At 37.1% G+C, this 19,659-nt stretch overlaps 1 protein-coding gene across 4 annotated transcripts in view; it reads right to left on the bottom strand.

The window, feature by feature from the left end:
* Positions 1 to 11: 11 nt before the first annotated feature.
* Positions 12 to 19,659, bottom strand: part of GABA-B-R3 (gamma-aminobutyric acid type B receptor subunit 3) — a 32,713-nt gene continuing 13,065 nt past the window's right edge. Inside the window, exons 5-18 of one of the 4 annotated variants that reach the window (XM_089860878.1) lie at positions 16,548 to 16,613; positions 16,187 to 16,372; positions 15,848 to 16,084; positions 15,723 to 15,783; positions 15,561 to 15,650; positions 12,358 to 12,508; positions 12,126 to 12,261; positions 11,265 to 11,381; positions 11,005 to 11,127; positions 10,340 to 10,678; positions 9,657 to 9,818; positions 7,964 to 8,056; positions 6,896 to 7,733; positions 12 to 146 (exon numbers count right to left, since the gene is read on the bottom strand). In XM_089860878.1, the coding sequence (XP_089717004.1) occupies positions 6,909 to 7,733; positions 7,964 to 8,056; positions 9,657 to 9,818; positions 10,340 to 10,678; positions 11,005 to 11,127; positions 11,265 to 11,381; positions 12,126 to 12,261; positions 12,358 to 12,508; positions 15,561 to 15,650; positions 15,723 to 15,783; positions 15,848 to 16,084; positions 16,187 to 16,372; positions 16,548 to 16,613 (2,586 nt within the window). In that variant the 3' untranslated portion in view covers positions 12 to 146; positions 6,896 to 6,908. Of the gene's footprint in view, positions 147 to 5,919; positions 7,734 to 7,897; positions 8,057 to 9,656; positions 9,819 to 10,339; positions 10,679 to 11,004; positions 11,128 to 11,264; positions 11,382 to 12,125; positions 12,262 to 12,357; positions 12,509 to 15,560; positions 15,651 to 15,722; positions 15,784 to 15,847; positions 16,085 to 16,186; positions 16,373 to 16,547; positions 16,614 to 19,659 lie in introns of those variants that run through there. The other 3 variants (XM_089860877.1, XM_089860876.1, XM_089860879.1) reach the window with 3 other exon arrangements.

Consider the following 19,659-nt stretch of genomic DNA (forward strand, 5'->3'; position numbering starts at 1 on the left):
ATCAAATAATATTTTATAAATATTAATGCGAGTTTTTATTTTGAAATATATTCCATTGATACATTAGATTTTATTAAAAAGATTAATAATGAAAATAATGAAAATATTTTTATAAACGTGGAACTTCCGAGCGTTGAGTCCAGGTACTGAAAATAATAAGAAAATTTCTATTATTAACAAATTGTAATCTGCTTAGAATTTCCACTGTTTTCCCACGCTATATCCCACTGGGTTATAATTTTTTGTTAGGGCACCGAGGGTCTACTCACTCTGATCCTTAGTACTTCTTTTAATGAGCATGTACGGGAATTTCGTTTTAGCACTGTTAAAGGATGCGCATCGTGGGGGTACTCACTCACGTTTTCCGTTCGTGTCACACTATTATAATTAAGGCTCGTTTTCATAGAAGCTAGAAAATTCGAAAACGCTCACGCTTAGCGAGTTTGAATAAGCGCGGGAACGTAATTTTTCCGAACGTTTCCGCTTTCGCTCGAAATTTTCACGCAACTCGCGCCTATGAAAACGAGACCTAATATCAGAAGTAAAAAAAATTAAGTAATAATTTTAAAACATTTAAAGGTAAATTGTTCAAAACGCCTGTTAAGTACGGTACGATGTGGCCACTATTACGAGCCCAGCCCTTGGGTCGTCTTGTTATCATTCTTTCTTTGACAGAGAAAGGATGGTGGAGCTTTTGCCTAGTTCATTAGGTTAAGTCGATGGATAAAAAGGGTTCCAAAGAGCGTGGATGATTTGCTTTAAAGCTTTTCGGGCAGGTAAAGGGGTGTGGGGTGACATTCATTTTTAGAGCGGTGAAGATATTACGCGTAAGATTAATCTCTTTATCGATAGAAAGTTATTACCATAAGAACCTCAACGCAGCTCGTAGATCCTTTTTAATGTTAAGGTTCAATTTAGCTTTTCATAGACAACTTGTAACTTTACAATATATATATAGGGGGATACCCATTCGAAACATATTAATGAAGTTGGAGTTGCGGTGACTTTTAATAGAACCATTTTTAAATTAGGTATATTTTTATGAGAAACAGTTCTGACCTGAAGTGACAGCTATCTTACAGTTCAATTCAATTAGCTACAACACCAACACTGTTCCTTATACAGGAAGGATTGTCTATGGACAATCGAAAATCCACCACGATAAAAAGAATCGGGGACAGTCTGGAGAGATATCGGAAATCTATGAGTCCGCGAGGCTCAGACGATAAGGCTATTTTACCTTGCAGAAACTTTTATATCGAATAACCCAAGGTTACGCCTGGACAATAATGGATTTATTCTTTCACTGGATCAGAGGTGTTACCGCGCGAGTGTGGTACGTCCAAAGTTTGGTCAGGACACAGGGAAATCTTTGTCTTTCTCTTTCTCTTTGTCCCTTCTCCATCTACTAATGATACTTCGAGAAGAGGGCGGGTACTCTAGTAACTACACGACGTCAATAAAGGGATATGATACAAGCTCCTCCTACAGCTTAAAGTATAATAAAAATATAAACTTCTATATTTTCGTGGTAATTAAGGTTCTTAATGCACGAGGTCGCGTTCCCTTTAAATAAACAACGAAAATATACGCTCCAGTCTCTAAAGACATCTTCAACGCGGCGTAAGGAAATTATAAAACTCTTTGAAAATTTCCATTTCAATATGCAAATTAAAATCATTTCCAGCGTGATAATTCGTTAAAATAGGAAGATTATATTTATATATTAAGCTAGGGATTTCGTGAGAAAAATTGCGAAACCAACCGTGAAAATGGCTATTTGTCCAAAGCGAGAAAAGCAGCAGTTACTAATGGAGACCGTTTTTTTCACCTTAGTTTCTAAGATGAAACTTTGTATGAAGGCAAAAAAGTAACCCTTTAGAAATCCCCGTATCCAAAAGGTTTTTCTTGGGTAAAAAAAGAACGCCAAAAGATTCGCAAATCGCCTTAAGACGGATCATTCTTCCGACGCACTTCCGTTATTTCTCTTTTACTCAACACGGGGTGGGGAAGAGAGGCAATATATACCGGATGTAGATGGTGTTAGTTCTTACATCCGTTCAATAGCGAAAATCTCATCGTTCATATTTCCCGTAACTAACTTAAACCTCGCTCGCTTCTAGACAAGTTCGCATTAGGAACTCAACCTATAGGAAGTGTAATTATAGCCAAGAAAGACTCGAAGTTACTAAGAATATTGGGCAGAGAGAAAAGAGGTAAGATGGAGAGGTAAAATGAGGCGATGACCACTCCATCCCTCTTTCCTTCAAGATTGGGCCGTACTTTGCAGAGAAAATTAGTCTGCTAATTTTTGGTCTAACACTAATAAAATCTAGAGAGCGTTTGACAATTAGTTTTTTCGAAGATAAAATAGCTTACAGTTCATTATGATAAATACGTCGTCTTGGGGGAAAGAATGGGTTTAGAATCTTTCCATATTTTTAGGAACATGAATTAATTCTTGATTATACTGATTCAAATTCCCCTTTTTCCCAAAACACCAATGATGATATATCTTGGAGCATCGTTAAATTAAAAAGGTAATCTTCAAACTTCTCCTCGTCTAAAATTTTTAATCTTCTTAAAATGAAAAGAGCCTATTTTTTATTTCGATGGAAATTTTAGTGTTTTTCATTCAAGATAATGACTGTTAAAAAAATTCAGTGTCTAGAGGATAAGATAAACTCGATTGGAAAAGTTGGGAGTGAGCTAAAGAACGTAAAAAAAACCAAATCAATAGTTCTATGGAGATTTTTCGGGCTCAGTTTGTCCCTGTTTCGAGTTAGAACCGAAGTAGATTAATCTAGAAATATTTGGGAATAATTTACCAAAGATAGCTCTGGAAAATTCTATATTATTTGCTTTTTCCCAGAGCAAATCTGGAGTGCTCCGGATTTGCTCTGGATTAGCCTCTGACGTCAATGCTCTCGCTCGAATCGAGAGACAAATGGAACCAAAAGTGGATGAGAGGAAAAGTATGAAAATGGCCAAAAGTCGCGAGTCATCAGAGTTTCGCCGTAGTTGACCGTTTTATTGGCGTAGCTATACTGGGCTGTTCACTCCCTTAAAATAGGTCTTGTGTTAATTCGCGGTTACGCTGTTACCGTCGTCTGCTATTGTGTATGCTAGAACTTCCTCGATTTGTGCTTGTAGTCAGAACCAGGGTGAGAAATAAGGAAATTTTTTAAACTGGTCATTTGACCAGTAGAGCCCAAGAGTTTCAATTAAAAAACTGGTCAATGACCACTTAATATTTCTACATAAAGTCAGAGCTGCCCTGAAATGGTTCTAGGTTTTATATACTGTCTATTTGTTTTATAAGTATTAATTCCTATAACCCACTATGCCCACCAGAAATTTATTTTTTACTAAAGAAGGGGAATTTAAAAAGTGGTCACGGTGACCACTGGACCCCCAGGCATTTAATAAATAAACTGGTCAAAGCAATTTTTAAACTGGTCATTTGCCCAGTGCCACCGCCTTATTTCTCACCCTGGTCAGAACAAAGTAGCTGGTAATGTTTTAAAAGGTATTTGAAGGTATAATATGGATTTAAGTAAGGTTATCGAAGCAATAGAAGAGCACATAAAACTAGATACGTTTAAAACAAATCTCGGTAATTTAGCTATAGCGCGAGCAGCTTGCGTCGTGATCCGCGTGATCGAGTGGGCTATGGTTGAACCAAGGAGCATACATGTCTGAACTACTTTCAGTCGCAAGTCCATCAGTCACTAGTAAACTAAATAGTTATTGGCGAAACTTTGATGTCCGCGTTTTTTAACACAGGCTCTATGGCCATACTTTCCCTCTCATCCACATTTGATGGAACGAGAAATTTGCACTGAAAGTTTTCCTAATGTTTTGTTCATGAGCTAAATGGTTCGAAACCCGTTTTGAGTTGACTTCAGTGGATAAATGGAACACAAAATAAAAAGCCCATGGGAAACGCCATATATGAATTTCGAGTTAATTTACTTTGCCGAAAAACGTCTTTGAGAAAGATGTATGCCTAGCTAACCACTAAAGGCCAGAGTTTCTGAAAGAAAATGCGTTTGCGAAAACTGATGGAAAAATACCTTTCAGAAATTTTTATTTTTCATTTCCCGCCTTTTTTTTTTTTTTCGTAGTTTTCCCGCGTTTTTTTTTCAGGGGAATACGTTATGGTTATTTCCAAATTTATGCTAATTGAGAAAGAGAGTGAGTGGGTTCATATTTGATAAAAAGAGAAAATACTCAACGCGGATGTGAGTCACGTGAAGAGAACTAAGGCGGCCTACATTAGACCGTACACGTCTTTGAATACTTTTGCCATGGAAACAGCTTGGAGTCTCACTCTTGTACAGCCTACATTTAGGGGTTTAAAACCCAATACTTTACCTACGAGCCCCTGTAGAAATGTTTCACCTGCCGAACATCAACGTTTTTGGCTTACTACCGTGTAGATATTAGAATAAAATACAGGGTGGAACAGGTGAGACTAACACTTATTTCGAGTAAAATGTTGGTTTACTGCCGACGAGAAAAAATCGTTATGTTAAATGTTAGACCTATGATAATGATGAAACTGATTTCACAAGTAGTTCAGCAACATTACAACTCAAAATAAGCGTAGGTCTGATCTGATCCATAATATTACCTCCTTAACACATCACAAAGGTACGAACACTTTCCCCCTTAAGCGCATTTATCACTTGAAAACAAATTTGAATTTGGTTAGACTCCTATAGACAAGTCATATGACCGAGGTTAACTTCTTGAGGCAAGTAGGACGGGAATTGCAGGGTCCCCTTCCATTTCACAAAGAGACACGTCTTCCGTGATTAAATGAAGATAGCGAGGAAGAGAAGTTAAAGTAGGGTTGCCTATGGAGTTCTCTTAAGACTCTAGACTAGATCGGGACTATAGCTGTCCCGAAAAAGTACGCGATTGCAATAAAAATAGGACCTTTTCTATTCCATCCTACTGTGTTTAGAAATTACTTATGACAAGGTGCTGGCACCGTTTTTCAGAATAAGTGAATGGCATAACGGGATTGGAATTCTAAAGTACGACGCTGCTTTGTTCGAACCTGTAAAGGCCTAGAATAATCAATAATCTAACTAATTCGTAAGACGGTTTTATTTTTCTGACCAATTGGCGACACTATCTGAGAGCATTGAAATACGGTGATCTGAAAGTCAAATTTTTTAAACGCAAAATTAACCTAATCGAAATAGATCCAGCATTTGCACGATAAAAGCTGCCCTACTGAGGTCACTCATTAGATATCTTTCACTAATTATTACTTTTGACGTGTGGTATCTCCAAATGTACCATTTAGAAAAATAATAAATTTATTTGAGCCTTTTTCTTGGGATCTTTGCTTCTTATAACTCAAGCAGTTCATAAGATATGTTCCATAAGTATGACACTACCTATACTTCGTAATGCTAGAGACAGCTCGAGCTAGCTAGAATTGATTACACTCGGTTAATTTTGCAGTCAATCTCCCTATAGTCTGTACTCAGCCTTTGACAGCGCCTCACCAGGCGTCGCTTTACGAGAATCTATGACGTTTCACCTAAGTCAGTAACAGTTCATATCAAACTCTCAATAACCAGTGACAAACTTATGGGACATATCTTATGCCCAATCGAATAGATGTTTCTTTACCTTTCCATCGCGTCTCACGAGCAAGAAGGGAGCATATGCGAACGCAACCAATTCCCAAGGAAGCTTCTCTAGTCTAGTGAAAGGACAAAAATAAGCAATAAAACTTCATCGTCATCTTACTTTTACTCAAGCTTTTATCCTTAGCCACTGAGCGTATCGGGCCATTTTAGGACAGAGGGGGAACTTCTTGCCAGTTTACCTAACATTTACAGTCTGGGCAATTGACAGACTGCCGGGTATGTATAGGTATTTTCAACTTCCAGAGTCTTTTATACCGCTGAAAATTTATTTAATCAACAAGATATATATACGCGTATGTATTTTCTAAACAAGATGACTATATAAACATTGAAAATTTTTAAGGGTAAACATTTAAACTACCTTAATTAAATTTCTTGATTTATCCTTAACTTTCAAAGCCTCCCACGCCGTAGGTAAACATCGAAGGAACAAATTTTCAACCTCTTTTTAAACATTTTTCCATATAAAACCTAATTAACAGAATATACGAACGTCTGAACGTCCAAACAACAACCGAGCCCCCCGCGAGGATAATTTCTTTAAAAGTTTTCGATATGTTCAGTTCATTTTCTAATAATTCGTTTCGTGATGGTTTAAAGTTTGTGAAGGTGAGATTTCACATTAATAGACATTTTAAAAATCACAGTTGGGCTTAACCTACATCTAGTTAACTAAACATCGGTTTCTTCGGAATTTTAAGTTAATTTTGGCTATTCAAATCGAACGTTTAGCTGCCAGCGAAGGGAATTAAATTTTAAGACTTATTTGTTAAGTTTTAAATATTGGTTTTTTTTGGCAGCTTTTCTAAAGTGCCACCCAGAAACAAATAGAGTTAATCTCATTGGCTTACCAAAGTTAAAAGAAAATTAGTCTTATATCATCGATTAAATCGGTTTGTTTCTGAGTTTCACCATCATTTTAACTCTAAATATTTCATATCCAACTAAATACCTTAATAATTAGTAAAAATCGGATTTGTTAATTTATACTATACATTGTTTTGAACGGCATTCGGTGCTTCGTATATTTTTCATATTTAAATTTTGGGCAACTGGATTTTTTTTTCATTGTTAAACTAACTAATTCCTAAACAGTTAGTGCTTTTTTCTAAATACATTATAACAAGAAATTTTATAATTTTCTAGGTTGTGAATTTGTGTTTAAAAATTTAGTTAGTAGTCCGCTTGATAGTCAATTCGTTAAAAACCAAAACTAAACTCACTGAATCAGAAAAATCACTCTGTTGAAGCTCGATCATTTGTTCTTTCGGAACTGGTACATTCGACACTCGATGACATTTCACTATCATCACTGGAAACCGATCGCACTGTTATACCCTCAACGCAAGTGTTCTGAGTTGCCATGGCGAACACGTCCGTTATAGACATATCCGAGGCTTCATCGGGGGTATTTAAACTATTAGAGCAATTGGGCGGTGCCGTATTCCACGTCCCAGTATCGCCAGATGACGTGCCACCTTCCCCCGACCACGATCCTTGACCCGCAAAGTCCAATCTAATTGAAGAACCTAATTTTGACCTCGCTGATAAAAAGGTACCGTCCGATAGCGAATCAAATAACCCGCTACCTTGTGGTGCGTGTAAAGTGGCGCTAGTTTGACCTCCGTTACACCTGAGTAATTGTCCAGATTCACCGGGCATACTGACAGCCTGAACTTTATGTTTTTCTAAAGCGTCCATAGATGACGCGTCCGTTGTAATTGAAACACCGCATCGGCTGGGACTTAACGCGGGATACGAACCGGTTTGTTGCAATACCAAGTTCAAATGGTGTTGCAGAGGTAACATAATTGCTGGTAAACTACCGCGTAACTGTCTTTCTTTATCGGGAGGTGGTCGACCCAAACAAAATTGTTGTTGGCTAGGATCTGGTGGTTTCTTTACCGAATAAAGTTTAGATATGTGTAAAGTCTTGCCTTTAAGACGTTTCTTGGTTGATGGTTCGTAATGTCCAGCTCGTGGGTCATCCCGAATGTCCCAACTAACGGATGAACGTTTATTCTTTTCCAGTAACGATGAACGGATACTGACATCGGGATCCTGTAATTAGACTCGGTTAAATACTTGAATTAAAAAATGGCAACAGTGAGATTAAAGCCTCAAGGTATGGGCAGAAATAACTGCACTAAAGCGTGTGAGGATACTCAGCTGCAGTGAAACACTTCAACAAAAGCTCGGCCGAACGCGAACTTGACATAGCATACCTTTGACGCTGATAAGATCGTCTAAAATTTACTCTGCAAGTTCGGGTTTGACCGTATAGTTCTTACATCATCCTCGTCCGTTACTGATGAATTATCCGTCACGGTTGTTGAGTTATCCATTCCAATTAAAGTTTTCAATCGTACCACCTCTTGTTCCAACTTTGATACAAAATATACAAATACAATTAAGCCTAAAAGACAAGAAAATTTATACTCCTAACACACCGAATTATTTTCCTCAACACCCTTTTCCTTTACTAATCTAAAGCTCTGACAGGTTTGGGGAAAACGTTTACCCATGGGCCTTGCGTGGATTTTGTTTGAAGAATGCTTCATTGGCACGAAAGGGAAATATTTGAAGGACGGGAGAAAACTTGTTACGTAAAAAGATCGTTTAGAAAAAGCTATAAGATGGGGACTAGAATATAGGCAAAGAAACAATCAAAAACACTACGTAAAAACTACATATATATGCCGCGAAGAAATTTAAATTATAACAAAACACGCAGCTATAAAATATTTTGGAAATGTCTAAAATAATAGTTAAAGTATAGATGGGCTATACCAGAAGTATATAAGTCTTCTCATCGAGAGAAGTGTACCACAAAGCGGTGTAATTGTAACATGATTCTTCCCAACATCAGAACATTTGAAGCAAGGCTGCTAAACCGAATCACATTCACGATAAATAGTTCCCTCGTCATTACTCTATTAGCGCTTGTGGATTTTTGTTTACCGTCAAGACAATCAAGGTTTGTGGGTTGATTGCTGAGGATTTAGTACTGATGAGCAGTAAAGCAAACAAAAAAGAGTGAGCCTGGGAAGATTCATATTACATAACTAAAGCATTAAGAGGATACAGAGTTTCATCCTTCTTCTATTATCACCTTCTGGCTATACTTTATACGAACCTATAGTAACATACTACAGCGTCAAAAGCCATAAAGATACAAGTACAAACCCTCAAAACTTTTGAATGTAAACCCTCGAGATTTCGGTTTGGGTTTCTAGTTCAAAAATCCTCATTTACTATTTTATCCGTAAAATGAATAGCTACTCAAATAAATTCATTTCCCACTTATCCGTCTAGTTCTTTTTTGTGTCAGAGGTTATTCAAATATCGGAAAATTCCTCCGGCCCTGTTGATTCAAGATTCCCCAAAGACAGGCCCGGAGGAAGAGAGATGAAGCGGGCCGAAACATGGGAATAAAGGAAGATGCAGTACCAAAAGGGGTGTACAGTTCTCAGCCTGTACCGCTTCGGTAATTGTGAGGAAATAGGCCTAGAAGTGTATAGCTCCTTATGTAAACCCGAGGTTCGAAGCTCGGGGATTATGTGGACATACAGATAAACGCCAAAGTTAACACCTTTTGGGGAAACTCCGGCCTAACTCGATGAAAGTTTGCTCGACTGATATACGTTTAATCATAACCCTGTAATATTTTCCATAAGTATGAATCGGCATTGTCCATGTGGGACAAAATGTCTCCGCCATCTTTTTTAAAAGATGGTGTCTGTTTCGGGTAAATTCACCACCAGAAAACGCCTCTCATGCATTACCTTTCGACCCATTACTTATGGAAAGTATGATACGCTTATGGTTTAATATTCGCGCCTCGCATCACTTTTAATAGAAATTAGACGAAACCGAGAAAATTTGTTAAATTATATGGACTGTACAATTTGAATTACATTCCTCCCATTAGCGGTCAAAACTTCAAAGGCTTAAAACACGTGGAAATAATTAGAGGGCTTTTACCTCCATGAGCTCTCGTTGGTATACCCTGTTCTGCACTTCGGCTCTGTATAAAACCTCCCTTTGTTCATCAACCAAAAATCTCCTTGTATTATGCTCCGTCACCTTGACACCGGTTGAAGCCACAACCGCGTCACCGCTAGGGTTCCTGATCAAAGTTAATATCTGCGAAAGAAAAACCAAGGTTTCTTTTATATTAAGCCTATTAATGTTTTACACTTGGAGGGAAAGTTAACTATAAATTCAATGCCTTTCATCCATAATAGAAAAGCGCCATAAGCTATGTATCGAAGAAAAAAAAATAATAAACTTGAAAGCTCGGCCAGGAACGCCAGGTAACATTACAGCTCGAGGCAACTCACTGACGAACTGCGAACTTAAGTTAGCTAAATTTATCCAAGCTATTTTCCTAAAAGCCTTTGTTTTATACTAGGATCCGGCTAAACAAGCTATAGAAAGCTACGAGTTGAGATTAGTTCGCGTAAAGCCCCCAATAGGGGAAAAATTTAGGCATTTAACTTTGACAAGGAAACTCACTCAAGGCACTTACACTAGAAAGGTTTACAACGTCGATAAAATATTGTTATTTTACGCATTCTAATTTGGAAGTTTTAGACAGAAGAAAAGAATATATACTAGTGCTAAAACTAATCAGAAACTATTTTGCGACTTAATTTTTCACTTACTTTGGGTACGAAAAGGATGCACAGCGTTGTCGTGGTTGAAATCAGGATTAATGATGTCACCAGTAAGAATGTTAGGACGTATCTTTCGGCTGATATGACATTGGCTAGCGCGACGACCAAAACGGAAGTTAGAACCACATTGTAGACGTTAATACCGATGTACTGAGAATCGTTTAGAGCCGGTATTTTGACGTGACGCGTTTCCCAGGCCATGTAACAACCAACTGCCAGTAGTAGGCCTTTGTAAGCGTAAAGGAGACCCAGCCATTTTGCCATGTGAGACGACTGACACTGTTCTCGTTGCAAAAGGTAGACAACATCTCGTTCGACTTTACTGACCTAGGTAGAACATTTCATGTTAGTAGGCCTAGATTCTACAATTTATACATTCAACCAGAAGGGGATAATAGAAGAAGGATGACACTCTGTATCCTCTTAATGCTTTAGTCATGTAACATGATTCTTCCCAGATTCACCCCTTTTTTGTTGGCTCATCAAAATCTATAATTGTTTGGTACTAAATCCTCTGCAATCAACCCACGGTTTAGTAACCTTGCTATAATAAATGTTCTTATGTTGGAAAGAATCATGTTACAATTACCCCGCTTTATGGTACACTTCTCTCGAAGAGAAGTATTATATACTTCCGCTTCAACTAAGCTTACCTGTCGTGTCAAATTGCATAAACTTCTTTCCATGGGATCCACAGTCACCCATACTGTTACTATGATACAATCGATCAAAATCAGGACTCCAATCAACACGATTAATTGCTGATCTTGTAAAAGCTAAAGAGAGAAAATAAACACGAATACGAAACCACTTCATTACTTCAAAAAGTACGATTTAGAAAGCTCTCAGGAAAGAGAAAAAAAAAGAAAAGAGGTAAAACCAGTCAAAGATTAATTTGGTTTGCGTGTCGTACTTTGGTTTTGATGATTCCGCTGTTAGCCCGTATGAAAATGTGATGAACGCGATACGTTTTGATGAACATCGATCCAAACGCCAACGAAAAACCTCCGGAGAATAAAAACGCACGAGCCTAGAGTGACGAGAAAACGGAAAGCAGAAACGAGGTTTCACTCTTTCAGAGTCTGCAGAAAGGGCAGGAGAAAAAGAGCAGGGTTATAGAGTGACCGGACATTTGCCTATTTTGAGATATCGTTCTCCAAAGGAAGGGTTTCCCGAGAGGGAAAGTGTTAGTGTACGAGTTCGCAACTGAGGTTGTGTACAGTACATAGACGAAAGATGGTTCTGATTTCCTAATGAAAGATTTGGATCTAATACTACAGTAAACATTGCCCATTATTAGGAAGCAATACGATTCTTAGTAGCTTGATATTAATTAGATGTTCAACCCTAAACCATGCAGATTACGGAAACCTAATCACTACCAAAGAATAGAGATTGCAAAACGCAATAATCAATACTTCAAGAATCAGGGTCGTTTATAAACTCAATAGGCCTATTAGATACTAAGATCTATGAGAGAAAATAGTATATCCTTTCCTGAAATTAATAAATTTTCAATTAAGGAAAAGCTAATTAAAGGTAGTTCTGAAAGGTTCGGCAATGGTCACGCGACCCCGTTAAGACAAGGCTGAAGTTGCCGGGGTTTTTCTATCCAATTAAGACCATTAATGAAACGAAAACCCATTGAAGAGAAATAATTAAGGATAGGTCATTTGAGTTCAACGATTGGGCGATCGCGTTTCTAACTTCCGATAAGACATCTAATACCACGTTAGCAAAGTTAAACCCAATCTTAAACGAAAAAGGTCCTTACCGTGCAGACGACATTGAAGTGATTGTCTTCTCTTAGTGTCCCGTGGTCCAAACCCAATAGGACAACGCCAACGTAAACTAAGACACAACCAACCACAGCGATATTGTTCAAATTAGGACTGGACAACTTGATATACCTTGTAGAGAAGAAGAGAAAAGTACAATTCAATTAGTGTTAATTGATTTGTATTACGAAAGGTTAGTTTGCGAAATCAACAGATTTATAGACTTACTTTCGCCTCCTGAAGTACAAATTAAAGGCCAAGAATGCGATTGCCATGGCCATGCCTAAAGACGCTAACGTTGCAATTATAACGAAGACAGTATGATGCAACGTGGCGATTCGCAAAACCAGAGTTCGTTTGGCTACTGGTACTTCATTATCTGTTAAGAGTTTTAAAGAATTTTTTTGTTTCCCATAATTTATTCCGTTTAAAATCAAAAATGCTCCAGGCCTATTTATAGACGATTTGACAAGTCTGTACATACTGCGAAACGCCTTTTAATTATTTAATTAATCTCAAAGTTGAGTCTTTGTCATCTCATCCCCCTTTTTGACATTTTAGTCAGGCAAGAAAAAAAGTACTTAATAAAAATTGCATGAACATATTTCAAGTAGAAACTTCGTTAAGGAGTTGGGGGAACTGTGGATGACAATTTAATGGAGCGTTTTTGCATTGATTTTCCTTTTTTTCTTTCTCGCTTCTTCCTCACTTTAAATTCTAACGCCTTTTATTTTCATTAGCATTTTTATAAGTAGTTCAGTTCAGTCCCTTATAGCAGTGTCTTATTCCCCTTCAATAAAAGCTTACCTTTAGGCTCAAAATAAGGGATAGTTCGCCTATTTTTACCGAAGTTCTAGCAACTTTGTAACAACTGTTATTTCTCACGAAAAGCTAGGATCCTACACTGAAACAAGCCCTTATTTTCAGACTTCCCCGAGGTGGAAATTGGTGGTTTTCTCGCGAAAAAAGAACATACCTAAGCCTTTTTTTAAAAAACCAAAGTTACCCTAAGAAATATTTTTATTTCGAGATTGGTATTACCAACGGACCTTTGCTGAAACGCTTTTGGTTCTTGGATAAACTTTTATTTGTAGCCTTAGATAAATTGGTTAAGGGGTTGAAAAGAATTGGATGAAACTTGGCCTTAGGACATATTTCTCTGACCGTAAGAAACTCAATGATTCTTAACGCTTGAATTCTCGTTGGTTAAAAACAGTTTGAGTGCGTAGGAGCGATTTTTTTCGCTCCCGCCTCCGAAACAAGTTACTTAAATGGAAATCCCGTTCACATTTTGATTATTATAGTCAGCTCATAAATGAGAATTGGATTAATGGATAGATGGTTGAAAGTGGTTAAACCGAAGTTACCACAGAAATATCGTGAAATGGGCCAAAAGATCGTACTCCCACCCAATTATTGGTCTTCCATTAAAACCACCACAAAGGCCACTAAAAACATCTTGGCCTTAAACACAGACCAATATATCTTAGGAAGTAAGAAAGGATGAAAAGGGAATGAGAAAATGAGAAAAACAATATCGGTAACTTTTCATCACCCAAAGCTATAAGATATGGTTGAACATCTGGCGCGTTGGGGGTTTCGCTTTTGCCAAATGGGTAACCACACCGAGAAAACCCGAGACAAGGACGCTCGGGGTCGATATCGGTTATTTCAAACCTCAGCTCCTAAAAATATTTCGACTCATACCCATCCCAAAGTGCAATGCGAACATAAACCACGCTCGTGGTTCCATCTTGAAGGAAATAAAAGCCAAGAGAGGGGAGTCGAGAGCTATAGTAGAGTCGACCGTCTCTCAGGGCACAGACGAAGCGAGGATAAGTTTGGATGACAGATAACCCATCTCAAGGGGTTTCATCCCAGCCTCTACTATTCCCATCAACCAACTCTAACCAACCCCAATGAAATACCGCTAGAAAATACTACACCCTTGACAAGAAGGTTGAGGAGTAGCCCATAGACCAACACAGTTGGTTTTATCCCTTTAATTTGTAATTTCTCTCTCTTATCCGAGGTTATATATTCTAAAGGATGGAGACGAATTATTGAAAAATTACCCAAAGCTTAAGTTCAAAAGATATATTCCATAAGTTTGTCACTGGTTACAAACTGGACCTTGTTATGAAGTGACGTAGGTCATAGATTCTCGTAAAGCGACGCCTGGTGAGGCGCTGTCAAAGGCTTAGTACAGACTAAATAGGAAGATGGACTACAAAACCAACCGAGTGTAGTCAATTCGTTGTTCTCGAACTAGCTCGAGCTGTAAGTCTCTACCATTACGAATTATAGGTAGTGTCATGCTTATGGAACATATGAAACACCAATTCTCAACCATTTCAACTACAATCGACCGTGCAACTAGCAAAAACCATCGCTTTCCAATTCCTCTAGCTACATGTAGAACAATGTTAGATTAAAGAACCTAAGTTGGATCGTGAAACGTTGGGGAAAAGTTTTGAAAAAGAAATAACTTTTTACTTCCTATTCTTGGCTCCTATTGTCAAACGAAATTTTCCATTCAAAAAGTTTTAATGAAACAATTCGAGTGGGAAATTTCTGCATGACCACGGGAGTTATTAAAAAAAAAACTCGAAGCCACTTCAATTCAGAATAAATCGTAGTGGCTAAATGAAAATGGAAGATTTTTAATATCTTTAGTCAATGAGGTTGAAATTAGTCCGACTCTTATTAAAAATATAAGAAGATGTACGCTGATAATAAAGAATTTTAATTGGATCCCAAGGTACGACTAAGACTTCTTTTAAGACTTAAAAAAACATTCAAGTCTGGTTTGTATATATAGTACTTAGAATCTAGAACACGGTATTTTTTAAATCTTATTTGGAAACTTAAAAAAGGGTTAAAAGTTTTTTTCACCGTGTCTAGGTACTTTCTTTTTTTTCTGGAAAAATTAGCATACTTGAAAAAGACCAAAAGAATCGTAAGAATTCTTTTGTAGAAAGAAAAAAAACCGCATTAACCAAACAGAGAAGAGAACAGATTTAAAAGTTAACGGGAAAGAGAATATAAGGGCTAACAACAAGCAAGCATTAGGGAAGATTTTTTTTTCATTATTTTCCTGCAAAAAAGCTTCCTTTTTTCAGTATTTAACTGAAAAAAGAAAGATTCAACCATGGTTTCACGTGATCAAAGACATTTCCAAGTCAACACGAGTCACCCGGAAGGACCAATCCCCCATGAGAATTTTACCCTTTTTAAGCAGAGCTCGGAGTAAACAAAAGACTAAAAGTTTAACTTCATGAATCCCGTAAAGTCGACACAGTCCCGGTAGATTTCGTCATTAACTTCATTACGAGTACAATAACCATTGTTATTGCTCGTATAAAGCTCCTTACAATAGATAATTCCTAAACCTTTGCCTACAAACACCAACAAAGGGAGTTAAAACTTACCCTTCCAATAAACCGGTTGACAAGTTGGGCAGTGAAAATCCAGTTGAGAATTCTGGGGGTAAAACAGCGCTACGTGTTTCATGATACCATCTGTCAAGATATCAAAATACGCAAGAAGTTTTAAATAAAGATTTCATCTAAATATAAAGGATTATATTTTACTTTGATTGTGATAAAATGCGGTGGTACCAATACGGTCAGACCCTCGAAAGAGTATAGGACCCTAAAAATGTCCTAAAGATAAACAATAACCCAAAAAGACCATGAAAATGTAGCAAAGTACTTACAGAAACTCCTTCAAACTGGAGTTCTTCGATGATTCTCGAGAAGGTGGTCACCATATCCGGTCTGGTGTAATTGAAATGTTCTAGACGAGTAGCGTATCTATGTCTCTTTTGCCTCCAGATTCTATTGGCTTCCCTGAGCACCAAACAAACTGCCCAAACCGAGTCGTAAGCGTGGGCCACAAACGGTGAGATATGAGTGATTTGGGTACTCATGCGTGATTTTAACGTTGAAAGAGTCTGGAAAAATTTGAACCGGAAGTTGTTTTGTTGAGAATCGAGTTAGGTTATTTCAATTTGGGTCAAAGACCTAACCCAAAAAGGAGATACGCTAAGGCTTACCAGGCCGGACAAGGACGTAATGTTTCTCGTACTTCCGATAAATCTAGAGACAGTAAAGTAACCTTCGGCCGCTTGACTCAACTCTTCGGAAGTACATCCGGTACCGCTTCCGTTTCTCCACCATTTTTCTTCCGGTTCCGTCAACAGCCAAACGTAGTCGCTACCATACATGCCCAATTTGTAGACCTAATTATCCGACGCGACAAGAGAGAGACGAGAGGAAAAAAGAATGGATGCGGTATTTATATTTTTAAATAACTTTCAGTCAAAAAAAGTATCATACTTAATTATAAAATTGTAATTAATTAGATATCCATGGACAAACCCTCTTGTAGCTTTAATTAAAACACTGCTTAATTACCTCGCAAAAGACTTTCCTCAGCAATGCGTTCGAAAATGAACCAACTATGATACGGTAGTCTTTGTCCTAGGGTGGTAGAAAATTAAGTGTGAAATTAAATTCACAATTAATTGCACGTGCCTACGTAATATACCATTAAGCGTACAAGTCGCAAGGACCGTTAAAATTGGGACAAACTACCAGTAAAAAACTAACTAATTACAAGACCAACCTATTTAATCTTAATTCGAGTGTAAAAATTTCCATAATCTTGGGCGCAAAACCATTAAATTTAACGTAAACTAGCATAAGGAAAACTTCCAACACTAAGGGGCAGTAATTATAGCGGTTACATACGAAGTGGTTTAGCTATTTGGAAAAGAAAAGTAGCTTTTATAATCTAGTGTTATCCCTAACTCCCAAAATTTATCTTAACTCTCTTTTTTAAATTAGTAGTTCAGTTCAGTTAATAGTGAAAAACCAGAAGATAATATTAGTTATTATTATTATAGCTAAACCACTCTGTGTAATGCATGTTTTCCACGAGTACTAAGAATATTTCTAAAGAGCCCAAGACTAATTAGCTACTTAAGCTACCAATGTGATGAAATTGTCCAAATTCCTTGTTATAAATTCATAGTAAAACTAAATACATTCATTCTTTTCACAAAACACGCCGTGCAAATTATCCAGAATAAAGTTTGGAGTGGGCTTGGACCCGAGCGTTACTGTGGTTTCGTAATTATCAACATTAAAGTTTAACGGGAGATTAAAACCATGAATAACGAGAACGCGCGTCAAAAATTGCTCATCGTTGAAGTTACTTTTTAATTCATATTTAATCTTTCTCCCAAAGCAAAAACGCATTAATCATTAAAGACAAAGGATGCTGCTATAGTGAAATATTATCCTTTTAATGAGCTAAAATGATTCAGGTTTGATTTGTTTTTCTTATCTACAGGACGGAGATATCATTAGTATACGATAAACATAAGTTAATAAGATATGTTCCATAAGTATGACACTTCCTATACTCCATAATGCTAAAGACATACTAAGCCTTTGACAGTGCTTCACCAATCACCATGAGGTGCCGCTTTACGAGAATCTATGATCTACGCCACTCCAGTTTGTAACTAGTAACAAACTTATGAAGCATCATATCTTATGAACTTATGGATAAATAAATTGATTTTGCTTCCTGTTGACAATATGATTTTCATTCTCAAACAAGTGTTTAGTGTCATTTTATTTTTGAAAACGAAAAAGGCTTAGCTTTTAAAGCTCACCTTGAAGATATAGTGGCACTCTGAGCTGAGTGTATACATAAAGAAAGACAAATAATATAGATCATAGACCTACTATAGGACTGATTCACCGGTTAAAAGGCTTTGGACGGAAATAAGTTCCTTCAGCCATTAGTGGACTCTTTAAAGGGTCTTCCCTCTCAATAAACGAAAAGTTTGTTTGGCTTTAGTCTAGAGGAATGGAGGGAATAAAAGGCATGGACGAATGGCTAGAGATCTAGGTGATCCACCTGCCTGCCACATTACGTTCATAGATATACCATAAGTTTATAAATACGTTCCATAAGTTTATCACTGATTACAAACTGGAGCTTGTCATGAAGTGACGTATGTCAAAGATTCTCGTAAAGCGACGCCTGGTGAGGCGCTGTCAAAAACTTAGCACAGACTAAATAGGAAGATGGAGGCTGCAAAACCGAGTGCAGCCAATTCTCGCGTCGTTCTCGAACTAGCTCAAGGTATAGGTAGTGTCAAACTTATGGAACATATCTTATAAACGTATGATAAGGCCCATTTAAAGCCTTACAGCTAGCTCAATTTCGTTTCGTTCTCCCAAAAAAAGAAAAACTGTTTGAACAATTCCCGATTTTGCGGCAACATTTTAAGGTAAAATTGCTGAGATAAGGCCTTTAAAGGGTAGTTGTAAAGCTAACAGAAGTAATTGTGATTCAGTTTTTATAACTCTAGCTGCTCATCAGTGAAAATATTCGATCTTTACCCTTTTGCAAAGCAAACATCTCTTCACAAACCATCCCTTTAATTTAAATTTGGACAGTCCCAGTTTTAAAATGATCGATACTCGTAGCGAAACGAAACGTATCTCAGGCTTTGGCAACACTTCGATATACAAATAGAGTATCTATTATGTTAAATTAATTAAGCCTGGGGATACTTATTCAATTAAACGTTTCGTTAATTGAACTAAAGCTGACGGAGGAGAAGGGATAAAGTCTGTTTTAATTATTTCCGGTTGTAATCGAACGAATGCAGGCGCTGCTGCTGCATCTCACGCTATTCTTTTACAATTTTATCCCAATCCGTTTTCTTTTTTTTTGCAACACATTGCAGTTTCTTGTCTTTCTAGATTTATTGAGAACTAATAATACAAAACATCCTCTTTTTTCTACGCTAACTTAATTAAATCAATTTTGTGTTGAAGAAACAACAAAACAGTTTTTCTGAAAAAAGACGTGCCTTATGTCTTAGAGAAAGAGGAAATTTACCATCTTGATTATATTAAATTAAGTAAGATTAAATTACTCAGACAGATAACAGGAAGTTAATTTCAATTTCAATTAATCGAATCTAAGCGCATTTAACACTACTTTCTCATGATATTTACCTTAAATTATAAAATTAAATTTTCGTAAAACAATCGATATTCTCAAATACAGTAACTTCCAAGGGGTTAATCACTCTTGGATTCCTGAACATTACTTGTAGGGATTTTCAAGACTTGGGTTAATTATTCCATGCATTTAGTTACAGCGTATACACCGATCACGTTAAGTATCTTACCCCTCGAAAACAAAACTGCAGCCCTTAATTAAAATAGAAACTATTTTCTCTTTTACATTGTAAACTCGATACGGGTCAGTTGTAATTCATCTTTACGAACTCAATATCTGCGGTTTTGGTTTTGGACGCATGCAGGATGGTAGAAAGGTTTATTAAATTCCCAACCTATAGGGAGGGAGAGAGATGATTGGGAGACTAGTACCGGTGCGTAAAATTTATCGATTTAAAGATAATAATGGCCTAATTATTATCCGTAACTCATTGGGTGAATAGACAGAGACTCCAGAGATAGAGCGAAAGAGAGTGAA

The sequence above is a fragment of the Phalangium opilio genome, unplaced genomic scaffold, assembly GCF_054372755.1.
Source record: "Phalangium opilio isolate 3A_F unplaced genomic scaffold, DU_Popi_V2 ptg000354l_1, whole genome shotgun sequence".
NCBI classification, from domain to species: domain Eukaryota; kingdom Metazoa; phylum Arthropoda; class Arachnida; order Opiliones; family Phalangiidae; genus Phalangium; species Phalangium opilio.